The 12,565-nt window shown below is 46.0% G+C and overlaps 1 protein-coding gene across 1 annotated transcript; it reads right to left on the bottom strand.

Moving 5' to 3' along the window:
• Nucleotides 1-309: 309 nt before the first annotated feature.
• Nucleotides 310-1,245, bottom strand: LOC144929517 (olfactory receptor 51G2-like). The gene has a single exon (XM_078849196.1). It carries the CDS (start codon nt 1,243-1,245, stop codon nt 310-312), a length of 936 nt encoding a protein of 311 aa, XP_078705322.1.
• Nucleotides 1,246-12,565: the final 11,320 nt, after the last annotated feature.

Here is a 12,565-nt window from a genome sequence, read left to right as displayed (position 1 = left end):
GCCACTCCCATCTCTATTCAAACTCAAGTTCATAGTATCTAGTTTGCACATACATTCAAGGTCAGCAGTTTCTCATCGGAGTCTGTTTTTCAAGCTTTTCTGTTGCAAAATTCCCACCCTTAAATCTTTTACTGAGTGGCCAGAGAGGTTGAAGTGTTCTCCTTCCGGTTGTTGAATGTTATGATTCCTGATGTCAGATTTGTGTCCCTTTGTCTCAGATGTAAGAGTCCAGGAAGGAATAGATGGCTGTGGCCTGTGTTTTTTCACTCCCAGGTCACTAGTATGGGAGCAGTGGGAGGAACTGACCCTTCAGTTGATGAACACCCTGATTATCCTTGCACGAAGTTGTTTGCTTTTCATGCTGTACACAATGGGGTTCATTAGGGGTGGGACCAGCAGATAGAAGTAGCCCAGGACAAACTGAAACAAGTGAGAAGAGCTATTCCCAAATCTGTGTATCACAGACAAGCCGATCTCTGGTAGGTAGAAGAGCAGGACGGCACAGAGGTGGGAAACGCAGGTGTTCAAGGCCCTGAGACACTCCGCATGGGACACGACATTCAGCACTGTTTTGAAGATCATCACATAAGAGAGGAAGATGAGCAATGAGTCCAACCCAATGGTTAAGAGTAGAGTAGACAAGCCATAGACATTGTTGACTGTGATATCCGAACAAGCCATGTTCATGACTTCCTGATGTACACAGTAGGAATGGGAGAGAATATTAGTTCGACAGTATTGGAACCGTTTCAGCAGAAAAGGGAGTGGTAATACTACGACTATCCCTCTTAGCACACACAGCAGTCCCATTTTGGATAACCTCCATGGAGTTAAGATGGAGGCATATCTCAGTGGGTTACAGATTGCAATGAAGCGGTCAAAGGCCATCAACAAGAGGAAGGAGGATTCCATACTTTGAAGCAAGTGGATGAAGAACAGCTGGGCAAAACAGGCATCAAGGCTGATCTCCCTAGAGTTGAACAAGAACATGCCCAGTATCGTCGGTATGGTGGATATTGATAAGCCAAGGTCTGTGATGGACAACATGGAAAGGAAAATATACATGGGCTCATGGAGGCTTGGATCTGTTTTTATAATGAACAGAATGACTGAATTTCCTACTATTGAAATAACATACATTAAGCAGAAGGGGATAGAGATCCAGAGATAGACATCTTCCTTTCCAGGTATTCCGGTGAGAAGGAAAATTGTAAATTGGAACTTGGTATCATTGACAGCTGACATAATGGACTGGGCAGGTTCAAGGAGTTTTCAGGGTTCCTTCCTGAAAGGAAAAAGAACAGGAGACTAGCTGATATTTAACTAGACATCTTTCTGCTCTGAGTGCAAGTCTAGAGACTCCCAGGAGATGAAGAAAGATCAGTAAAAACATACTCTTTGATTTACCCAATTAATGGGAAGATAGGCATTGCTAGACTGGATCAGACCTGAGTCCATCTAGTGCACTATCCAGTGGTCAGTTCCAGAAGCTTTAGGGGCAGGTGGAAGAAACCCTGCAATAGGGAGCTATGAGATGACCAGCGCCCAGGGAAAGTTTCCCCCTGACAACCACAAGTTAGCCATATTTTGTGGTATAAATCAGGAGGGTTTAGAGCCCTTCCAAGCCTTTTTTTTTTAAATTGCTCACTAATGAAATTGTTTTTTTCCAATTACCCTGAGAAGCAGCGAGTCCCTCTTTCAATCCTACTATGCTCTGATCCCCAATGATATCTTGTGGCTGGGAGTTCCGCAGCCTATTTGATAACTGTGATTTTACAGTTGTAACTTTCACACAGTCACCCTTTCTGGCCCTTCACTTCTGAGTGTGGCCCATTGTATCATGACTCGTGCATGAACACATTGCAAGTGCATGGTGAAAGCGGTCGTTGTATTATCTGTCCTCCATTGAAGCTATTTGTAAATGTGTTTCATTGCCTCATTATATACATTCTTTTTCACTTTCTCCACTCCTGTCAAGGTTCCTTCCCTACTCTGAACTCGACAGTACAGATGTGGGGACCCGCATGAAGGACCCCCGAAGCTTAGTTCTACCAGCTCTGGTTAAAAACTTTCCCAAGGCACAAATCCTTCCTTGTCCTTGGATGGGTGCTGCTGCCACCACCAAGTGAGTTAGAGAAAGATTCAGGAAAAGGACCACTTGGAGTTCCTGTTTTCTTAAAATATCCCCCCGAGTCCCGTCACCCCCTTTCCCGGGGAGCCTTGAGAATAATCTACCAACCAAATACGTAAACCAGATTCTTCAAAAACAGAATTTTATTATAAAGAAGTAAAAGAAGCACCTCTGTAAAATCAGGGTGGAAGGTAACTTTACAGGGTAATCAGATTCAAAACACAGAGGATTCCCCTCTAGGTCAAACTTTAAAGTTACAGAAAACAGGGATAAATGTTCCTCTAAGCAAAGGGAAAATTCACAAGCTAAAAACAAAAGATAACCTAACACACCTTGCCTTATTTACTTTTTTTGCAATACTGAGACTCATTTTAAGATGACTTTAGGAGAAGCAGTTTTCTGACCTGATGCTTCTCCGCTTCCCCAGAGAACACACAACACAGACCACAAACAAAGCCTTCTTCACCCCCCAACCCCGAATTGAAAATATCTTCTTTCCCCATTGATCCTTTTGCTCAGGTGCCAACCAGGTTATTTGAGCTTCTTAACCCCTTACAGGTAAGGAGGAATTCTAGGTTACTCTCAGCTATATGTTTATGACAACTCCTCAGAGTCAAAATTCTGCCACTGCCTCTTTGTAGCACATGGGATCAATTCGCAGGGCCAGGTTCTGAATTCAATGACAGTGACTTCAACTGCATTACTCCAGATATATATGTGTAAATTCGATCAGAACCGAACTCTGTTAACTCTCCCTTACCAAATGCTCTTGGTGATACACCCTGACTCTCAAGAATCCCTCCAAGAGAAATTGAAGTGCTTTGCCTGGTCAGCATTGACTGATTCCAGAGAATTCAATCATCCAACAAGAGTCTCTTCACCCTCACAGGAACTGCATCATCTCCCCGTGCAAGGATCTGTGGATATCAGGCAAGTTACAAGATATAACTGACAGTTACTTCAGCTAGGGGGAAGGGTTGGCTTCACAAATGGGTGAATAATGCAAACACTAGTTGTGCACTAATATCCAGCTGAGTGAGCAAGTTACTTCAACCATGAGTGCGTAACAGTTGATGGGTGTAAATTATGTACAACCTCTATTGCACTCCCCTTTGCTGCACCTCGGCTCTGCTCTTTGCAGTAACACAGGCCAGCGGTTCTGTACTCTCAGGGCTGTTTGGAAAGCCTTTCACAAGTCTTGCAGAGTGAATGAATTCAGGACCTTAATGTATGTGTTAGAAACAGCTTCTTGTCAGTTACTAGGAGACAGTATTGTAAGATGGTTCACTGAACAAAACAATTAATAGCACAAACCCATTGCAACCAGGATGTGGAATACTTCTGAAATAGTTTCTAAAACAAAGGCCATTAACTGTGTCATGGAAAATGAACCACACTTTGTTTTAGGAATCAGAATTGCCTGAGGCTTTTTTATTTTATGCAAGCAGGAGAGTTAGCATAGCCCCACACAGGGTGGGAAGCTGCTCTGTTTTCCATACACTTTAACAGACTTATCCAGGGTTTTCGGTGGCATTTTCAAACAATACACTTCTGCATGGGTACTTTTCCACAGACCCTTCCAACAATGTCTTGTAAGGACAAAATCATACATAATACAATGATAAGTAATTTTTCCAGTTTAAGCCAGTTTTGAGGGTAAATCATAGTCCAAGTGCGGTTAAGAGTAAGCCATGGGTTATAACAGACTTATTGCGGTTAGGGGAAATTTAAGTGGAAGTAGCTGGATAATCAGGGGCCTTCAGATACTCTCTTGCTGCCATATTCCCTGTTGGCCACCCACTAAGATGACCCTTTCCCATCCTTCTTAGCGCATACAATTATCCTGCAATAGGGGCATCACAAATCCTTATCAGATAATTTCTTCCCCAACTGTTACCAGTGCTCCTTCCTATAGCGATTCCAACAACTCTACTGCCAGCTTTGGCTAGAGATGCATGTTATGAAACTTTGGTTTGTAATATTTGTATTATGATGAAAAGTTTTGGCATTCCATTTGCATACCTGTACTTTAGTCCACTCCTGCCAACCCATTCTTTCCCTTCTGATCTGCTTTCCGAGATGTTTTCTCAGGTTAGAGTGGGACTTAAAACCTACTTTATGTCATCTGGATTTCTTCAGAACCTGAAAAAATGACAGCATCTCAGCCCTCATTCAGTCCCTTGGCAGCAAACAAATGTCTAGTCGCTCCTCTGTCCCTGGTTTAATAGCTGACTGGGTCTCCTCAGCTTCTGTTCTGTCAGTCTGTAGCCTGTCTCCGGAGTAGGAACAAGCATTGGGATTGCTATAGAAATTATTCATTCCTTGAGCTTTCACTCACTAGCACCAGGTAACCCCAGCACCTGTGATTCAGCCAGGATGAGAGCTTGCCGGACGTGGATTTCAAAGTCAAGTGTATGAGTATTCAGGGAAATGGAACCTCATTTCCCACAGGAAAGTAGCCTATTGCTCACTGGCTGCCTGTGTCCTGTATTCATAAAATGCGGAGCACTGGGAACGGCACTGTGACATCTATGGAGCTGAGCTGCCATAATGAATGTGTGGGTTAAACCCAATTCTGGGGATGTTTGCTGTAGAGCTGTATTGGGTTAAGTGTTGGGATGTTTGTGCTCCACCTATATTAGGAGAAACTCGTCTGGCTCATCTTAGTTTACCAGCAGGCTAATAAAAAAGAAGCAGGAAGAGAAGCAACAGCTCAAGAAAAGCCATCGCTCAGTGAGCACTTCAGGAAGGTTGAGAGACAACACAGGAGCAACAAGCTGGGACGAGCCTATTTCCAGGCTCCAGCCACGTTACACAGCTTGTTTTGCCAGCACTGGGAGTCTGTCCAGAGGGGGGGCAGCTGTTGCTCAGAAGCTCTTCAGGCTGACAGGCACAGACACAGCTGGGGAAGTCTAAAGGCTCTCAGCCTGCCTGGCTCCCCAACAGAGTGGGAGGGCTTGGACTCAGAGACGTGTACAGACCATCGTTTAAAAAAACCCTCTTATTCTCCCATGTTACACTTTCTTCCTTCTCTTCAGATCAAACAGTATTTGGGGGCAAGAAGGCTGGCTGGTCACTCCTCTCACCACTGGTCACAGACTCCCAGAGGGAAGAGCCACAGGTGCCAAACGCACTCAGACCTGCAGGGCCAGCCCGGTGGACCCGCAGTGTGTGGTAGCCCAGAGCCCAGCCTGAGAGTGGGAGGATCACAGGATTCCAGCCCAGAAGAGGGAAAACTACAAGGTCTGATGTCTGGCACTCAGAGGCCAGAGAGGGGGTGGAGATGCCAGTATCCCTGCAGCTCTGAGGGGTATCTACAGGGCAGAAACGTTGGAGCCCTCAGCCAGTCAGGTAAAAGATACATGCCATATCAGACCTCTTACTATAGAACAACGCAGCTCTCAATTCCTGCTTTCACAATCGAGCCAGAGAATAAAACCTTTGAAAATGCTTTTGCTGAATAAATTTCCAGCAGCAAATATACCTGAGGCGATTTGTGAACTAGTCACTGATATTCCATGGGGTCTTATCTCGCTCAGCCACCGGCAAGATTGGGCCCTTAGGAACATAAAAACAAGAACGGCCATACTGGGTCAGACCAAAGGTCCATCTAGCCCAGTGTCCCGTCTTTTGACAGTGGCCACTGCCAGGTGCCCCAGAGCGAATGACCAGAACAGGGAATCACCAAGTGATCCATCCTCTGTCACTCATTCCCAGTTTCTGGCAAACAGAGGCCAGGGACACCATCCCTGCCCAACCTGCTAATAGCCATTGATGGACCTGTCCTCCATGAAATAATCGAGTTCTTTTTTGAACCCCGTTATAGCCCAGAGCACACGGCACCTCTAGAAACATGACCCCTTGAAAAATCCGGACTTGGAGCATCAGGTTTTAACAGTCTGAGCTCACTTTGAATGTCAGATTTCTGTGTAGCTTGAACAACCCACCACCCAGCATGAGCAGATGTGGGGGAGGGCTTCCTAAGCTACCTAGCGCTGCCTGCCCTCCAACCCCGTCACTGAGTGACCCCGACAGCCCGTCTGAGTCCTCTGCCGCTGCACAGAACACCTGCCAATGGAAACAGCTTCCAGCCGTTCCCGTTCACTTCGCATTTTAAAGACAGTGAAACCTGCCAACGTACCCAGTTCCTGCTAGAAGAGGAGCCGCTGACACTAGAGGTCTTCACCCTAAACGACAAGGAGTCATCGGCAAGCCTGCACAGGCTGCAGGCAGTATCTGTTTAGATCGAGAGGCATCTCCCTTTATGAAGCCTGCCGGCACATTCCCCTGGGGGCCACTTGGGCAACAGGGAGCCTCAGCTGCTTGACTTACTGTACATCAGCTTTAACTCCCGTCATGTCCAATGGCAAACTGCAGGAGGCCAAATCACAGGGGATGCTACACAACTGGACTGTGGTGCCAGCTCTATTCCTGGTATCTCGGCCTGTCATCACTTTTCATACGATTCCTATTAGTCACATGGCTACGTTGTGTGCAGCCGAGTGGTAAGGATGATGATGTCTCAGCTGTGATCTTGCTGAAATAACATAACATAAAACAACAATAATAATAATATAGGACCTGATTTCTCCTCGGCAGCCTCCTGTCCTACCATACAAACTCAGGGTGCAGGCCAGGGAAGTGAAGGGAGATTCCACAAGGCTCCTTACATGGAAATTTCCTTAAGATTGTCCCGGGACAGGAGGTCTCTTTCCATCTCCCTGAGGATTGTAAAGGGGGACCCAGGATCCAGGGATACCCAAAGTGAGACACAGATCTCAGTCATCCACTGGTATCTAGGTCCCCCACCCATTATCTCTTTGCCTCCACATCTTCTCTAGGACGGTCTCCAGCTCCCTGCTAAAACAGGTTTATCAGAGTTGTGCTTCCAGGGCTTCTCACAGTAGCCACTGCCCACAGGATCTGCTGAAGAGACATTGTACAGGTGGATGGGGCTCACAGAGATGGCTAGGCTGGTTAGAGTAACTAAATATACGGAGTTTGCCTGAGAGTTTGCCTGGGGGGAGATCCCACAGAATGTTGGGCTGGGGGTTGCCTTTCAGGCTTCTGTGATCAGTAACTACAACTTCTGAAGAGGCTCTTAGAAGGAACACATTATGGATAGTGAGCGATCAGCTGTTGTGACCTGGATAGGATGTGCCATGTTTGTCTCTCTCCCAGAGGATAGAAGTGACTCCGTCTGTGTGAAGTGCAGGCTGACCTCCATATTGGAAGAGAAGGTTAAAGGACTCAAGACCCAAGTATGAAACCTGCATTACATCAGAGTGTTAAGGAAAAGTTAGCACATGTGACTCCATTTTGGTTTGGGGCCCACCATTGTTTAAATGCCAGCACATCATACACCAGGAGCAGTAATCCTTAAATACTGAATCCCTGTGAAAATCCTCCTCCTTGTCTCCAGCCTGCCTTGACTCCCAGTATCTGGTTTTTGTCAGTCTCTAACTCCCTGTCTCTTGGCCTTGATGTGAGGCCTCCCATCCTGATAATAAAAGTTACTGATGCATGGCTTTAGGACCATGCTGTGTAATTAACATACTGGTATAGCACGAGGAATGCACCAAGAAGGGATAGGTGGTAGATAAGACAAGGGTTTGTTTATTGGCTAAGGTTTCCAATGCACGAGGGCAACATGCTTTGCTAAAAGGTATATAACCTTTGTATAATCTGCATTCAGGGTCCCCTCCTCGCTAGCAGGGGGGCACCACGCTCGAGTGTAATAAAGTTAGTGTTTTTTGGGAACTCTGCAGTTGTGGACTTTATTTCTGTGCCTCAGCCTAGATTCGAACTGTGCGTGTCTTATCAGGTATAATTCGTAGCACTTGTGTGCGTGTCCTACCAGGTATAATTCGCAGCAGTTGTGTGCGTGTCATACCAGGTGTAATTCGCAGCACTTGTGTGCGTGTCCTACCAGGTGTAATTCGCAGCACTGGTGTGCGTGTCCTACCAGGTGTAATGCGTAACAAGAGAAAATGAAGACTTTCTGGATAGAAGTCAGCTTTTGGTATTGCAGGCACAGCATGCTGGAGAATCAGAGAGGGCAGTGCAGAATGGGTAAGAAAACAGGCAGTATGTTACTTCCAGAAGAAGAAAGAGGAGAACCCATCCACACCATTGTAAATAGAGATAAGAAACCATTTTCAGGTTCTCTACACATGTACTATGGCGGAGAATAACTTGGAACAGCCATCTGAGGGAAGGGATCAGAAGGAAACCCTATCAACTGGAAGGCATGGGATGCATTGTCCTAGGGATGGGGGTTCCACGAGGAGGAGATGAGTGGTGGGTTTTGGGGACAACTTTCTAAGGGGGATGGAGTCCTCCACCTGCAGTCCAGACTGGGAGACTCAAGAACTGTGCTGCTTGCCTGGAGCTAGAATTCAGGATGTGACAGAGCGTCTACTGAGACTGATCAAGCCCTGGGACCGCTAACCCTTCGTACTTCTCCACGTGGGTGTCGATGTTCTGCCAAGAATGACCTTGACTGGGCCACTGCAGACTACGTGGCTTTGGATTCTTCGACCACAGGATGTTGTTCCAGGAAGAAGAGTTGCTATGAAGAGATGGGATCCACCTAACCAAGAGAAGGAAGAGCATCTTCACAGGCAGGCTTGCTAACCTAGTGAGGAGGGATTTAAACTAGGTTCACTGGGGGACAGTGATCTAAGCCTTGTGGTATGTGGGAAAGTGGGATACTGGGAGGAAACTATCCAGTGGCCAGTTCCAGAAGCTTCAGAGGCAGGTGGAAGTAACCCTATTCCTGGTATCTAGGAATGTCATCACTGTTCATATGATTCCGATTAGTCACAGGGCTATGTTGGGTGCAGCCAAGTGGTAAGGATGATGCTGTCTCAGCTGTGATCTTGCTGAAATAATATAACATAAAACAACAATAATAATAATATAGGGACTGATTTCTCCTCAGTAGCCCCCTGTCCTACATTACAAACTCAGGGTGCAGGCCAGGGAAGTGAAGGGAGTTGCCACAAGGCTCCTTACATGGAAATTTCCTTCAGATTGTTCCGGGATGGGAAGTCTCTTTCCATCTCCCTGAGGATTGACAAGGGGGACCCAGGATCCAGAGATACCCAAAGTGAGACACAGATCTCAGTGATGCACTGGTAGCTAGGTCCCCCACCCACAATCTCTGTGCCTCCACATCTTCTCTAGGACCGTCTCCAGGTCCCTGCTGGAGAATCTTCGACCACGGGATGTTGTTCCAGGAAGAAGAGTTGCTATGAAGAGATGGGATCCAACTAACGAAGAGAGGGAAGAGCATCTTCACAGGCAGGCTTGCTAACCTAGTGAGGAGGGATTTAAACTAGGTTCACTGGAGGACGGTGACCTAAGCAGTGTGGTATGCTTGGAAGTGGGATACTGGGAGGAAACGCAATGAGTAGGGTGCAACAGGAGTGGCCTCCTGATTCCTACTGTGAAAGCAGGGCAATCGGTAGTTATCTTAGGTGCCTGTATAGGAACGCAAGAAGCCTGGGAAACAGGAAGGAAAAATTAGAAGTCCTGGCACAGTCAAGGAACTATGCTGTAAATGGAATAACAGAGACTTGGTGGGGTAGCTCACATGACTGGAGCACTGTCATGGATGGGTATAAACTGTTCTGGAAGGACAGGCAGGGGAGAAAAGGTGGAGGAGTTGCACTGTATGTAAGAGAGCAGTACTATTGCTCAGAGCTCCAGTTGCTCTGAACTGGGGAAAAGCCTGTTGAGAGTCTTTGGGGTAAGTTTAGAGGTGAGAGCAACAATGGTGATGTTGTGGTGGGAGTCTGCTATAGACTACCAGACCAGGAGGATGAGGTAGACGAGGCTTTCGTCAGAAAACTAACAGAAGTTTCCAGATCTCACGCCCTTGTTCTCATGGGAGACTTCAAGCCCCCTGTGTCATAAATATAAAGGGAAGGGTAAACCCCTTTAAAATTCCTCCTGGCCACAGGAAAAATCCTCTCACCTGTAAAGGGTTAAGAAGCTAAAGATAACCTCGCTGGCACCTGACCAAAATGACCAATGAGGAGGCAAGATACTTTCAAAAGCTGGGAGGAGGGAGAAAAACAAAGGGTCTGGGTCTGTCTGGGTGAGGCTTTTGCCGGGGACAGAACAGGAATGGAGTCCTAGAACTTTTAATAAGTAATCTAGTTAGGTATGTGTTAGATTGTAATTTCTTTAAATGGCTGAGAACATAGCTGTGCTGAATAGAATGAATATTCCTGTCTGTGTGTCTTTTTTGTGTAACTTAAGATTTTGCCTAGAGGGATTCTCTATGTTTTGATTCTAATTACCCTGTAAGGTATTTACTATCCTGATTTTACAGAGATGATTCTTTTTTACTTCTATGAAAAGTCTTCCTGTAAGGAAACTGAATGCTTTTTCATTGTTCTGAGATCCAAGGGTTTGGGTCTGTGGTCACCTTTGCAAATTGGTGAGGATTTTTACGAAACCTTCCCCAGGAAGTGGGGTGCAAGGGTTGGAGGATTTGGGGGGGGAAAGACGTGTCCAAACTACATTTTCTCAGGAACCCAGATAAAGTTTGGTGGTGGCAGTGGAAGTCCAAGGGTAAAATAGTTTGTACCTTGGGGAAGTTTTAACCTAAGCTGACAAAAGTCAGCTTAGGAGGTTTTCATGCAGGTCCCCCAATCTGTACCCTAGAGCTCAGAGTGGGGAAGGATCTTTGACATCGTGGCAGAGCGGTGGGATTAACTTGAAATCATTTTGAGATCAATTTGAGATTTTTTGAACCAGAAAAACAGATTTTAAAAGGAAATTTTTAAAATCCTTTGTGCTGCTAGAAAGCAGGTCTCCAACTGGCAATTAGTTGGAAGGGTTTTTTTTTGTTTGTTTGTTTGGGTTTTTTTTTTGCTTTGCTTTGCTTTGGGGCCAGAGCAGAGACAAAAGGGAATTGTCTTTGGGAGCTGCAGTTTCTCTTCCTAAAGGCAGAGTAGTTAACCTCTTTCAGGGAAATTCACAAGTCTTCACAAACCTAAGAGCAACTAGAGGAGATTTCTTCCTATTTGCCTGAAGACATAAGTGTTAGTTTTTGGGTCTTTTTTTTTTTTTTTGGATTTTTCTGTAGGCTGGCAATTACTATCAGAGAATAGGTATCCTATTCCAGCACAGCAAAATTTTACAAGCCAAGTTTTGTTTGTTTTATTTCTAAACCTCGGGTGTAAAGTTAGTTAAAAACAGAGAGGTTAGGATGACAGACTCCACGGCTCAACAAAAGCCGGAATTAGCCAGATTTCAGGCTGATGAAAAACAAAAAAAACATTTATGTGGATAAATTGGAGAGAGTCCAGCGAAGGGCAACAAAAATGATTAGGGGACTGGAACACATGAGTTATGAGGAGAGGCTGAGGGAGCTGGGATTGTTTAGCCTGCAGAAGAGAAGAATGAGGGGGGATTTGATAGCTGCTTTCAACTACCTGAAAGGGGGTTCCAAAGAGGATGGCTCTAGACTGTTCTCAATGGTAGCAGATGACAGAACGAGGAGTAATGGTCTCAAGTTGCAGTGGGGGAGGTTTAGACTGGATATTAGGAAAAACTTTTTCACTAAGAGGGTGGTGAAACACTGGAATGCGTTACCTAGGGAGGTGGTAGAATCTCCTTCCTTAGAGGTTTTTAAGGTCAGGCTTGACAAAGCCCTGGCTGGGATGATTTAACTGGGAATTGGTCCTGCTTTGAGCAGGGGGTTGGACTAGATGACCTTCTGGGGTCCCTTCCAACCCTGATATTCTATGATTCTAAAAGGAACATGAAAGACAGATAGAACTCATGCGGCTGGAGAAGGAGGTACAGGAGGCTGCCCACAGGAGGGAGATGGAGGCAAGGGACAAGGAGATGGAGGCAAAGGACAAAGAAAGTGAGGCAGCAAAAGAGGCAGAACAACACCAAGTGGCTGCTCACAGGAGAGCTATGGAAGCAAGGGCCAAAGAACTTGAGGAGAAGGAAAAAGAGAGGAAGCATGTGGAGAAGATGGAGAAGATAAAGGCTCAACAGAATATACCAACAAACCCTAGCAATCCTTCTCAAGGTACCACTTCCTATCCCAGAAAGTTCCCCACCTACAAGGCAGGCGAGGATACTGAGGCCTTCTTAGAAAACTTCAAAAGGGCTTGCCTTGGGTACAGCATCTCTACCTGCCAATACATGGTAGAGCTGTGGCTGCAGCTCAGTGGACCCTTAGCTGAGGTGGCAGCTGAAATGCCTAAAGAACACATGAACAAGTATGAACCGTTTAAATCCAAGGTGAGAGTCAGAATGGGGATAACACCCGAGCATTCTCGTCGGAGGTTCAGAGCCCTAAGATGGAAACCAGACATGTCGTTTACCCGACATGCCTACCACATTGGGAAACATTGAGATGCCTGGATATCAGGAGCAGGTGTTGAATCTCCAGTAAATTTGCCC

This window comes from Lepidochelys kempii, chromosome 1 (assembly GCF_965140285.1).
Source record: "Lepidochelys kempii isolate rLepKem1 chromosome 1, rLepKem1.hap1, whole genome shotgun sequence".
NCBI lineage: Eukaryota > Metazoa > Chordata > Testudines > Cheloniidae > Lepidochelys > Lepidochelys kempii.
The sequence above is the reverse complement of the archived record's forward strand: the minus strand, read 5'-3'. Positions and strand labels throughout refer to the sequence as shown.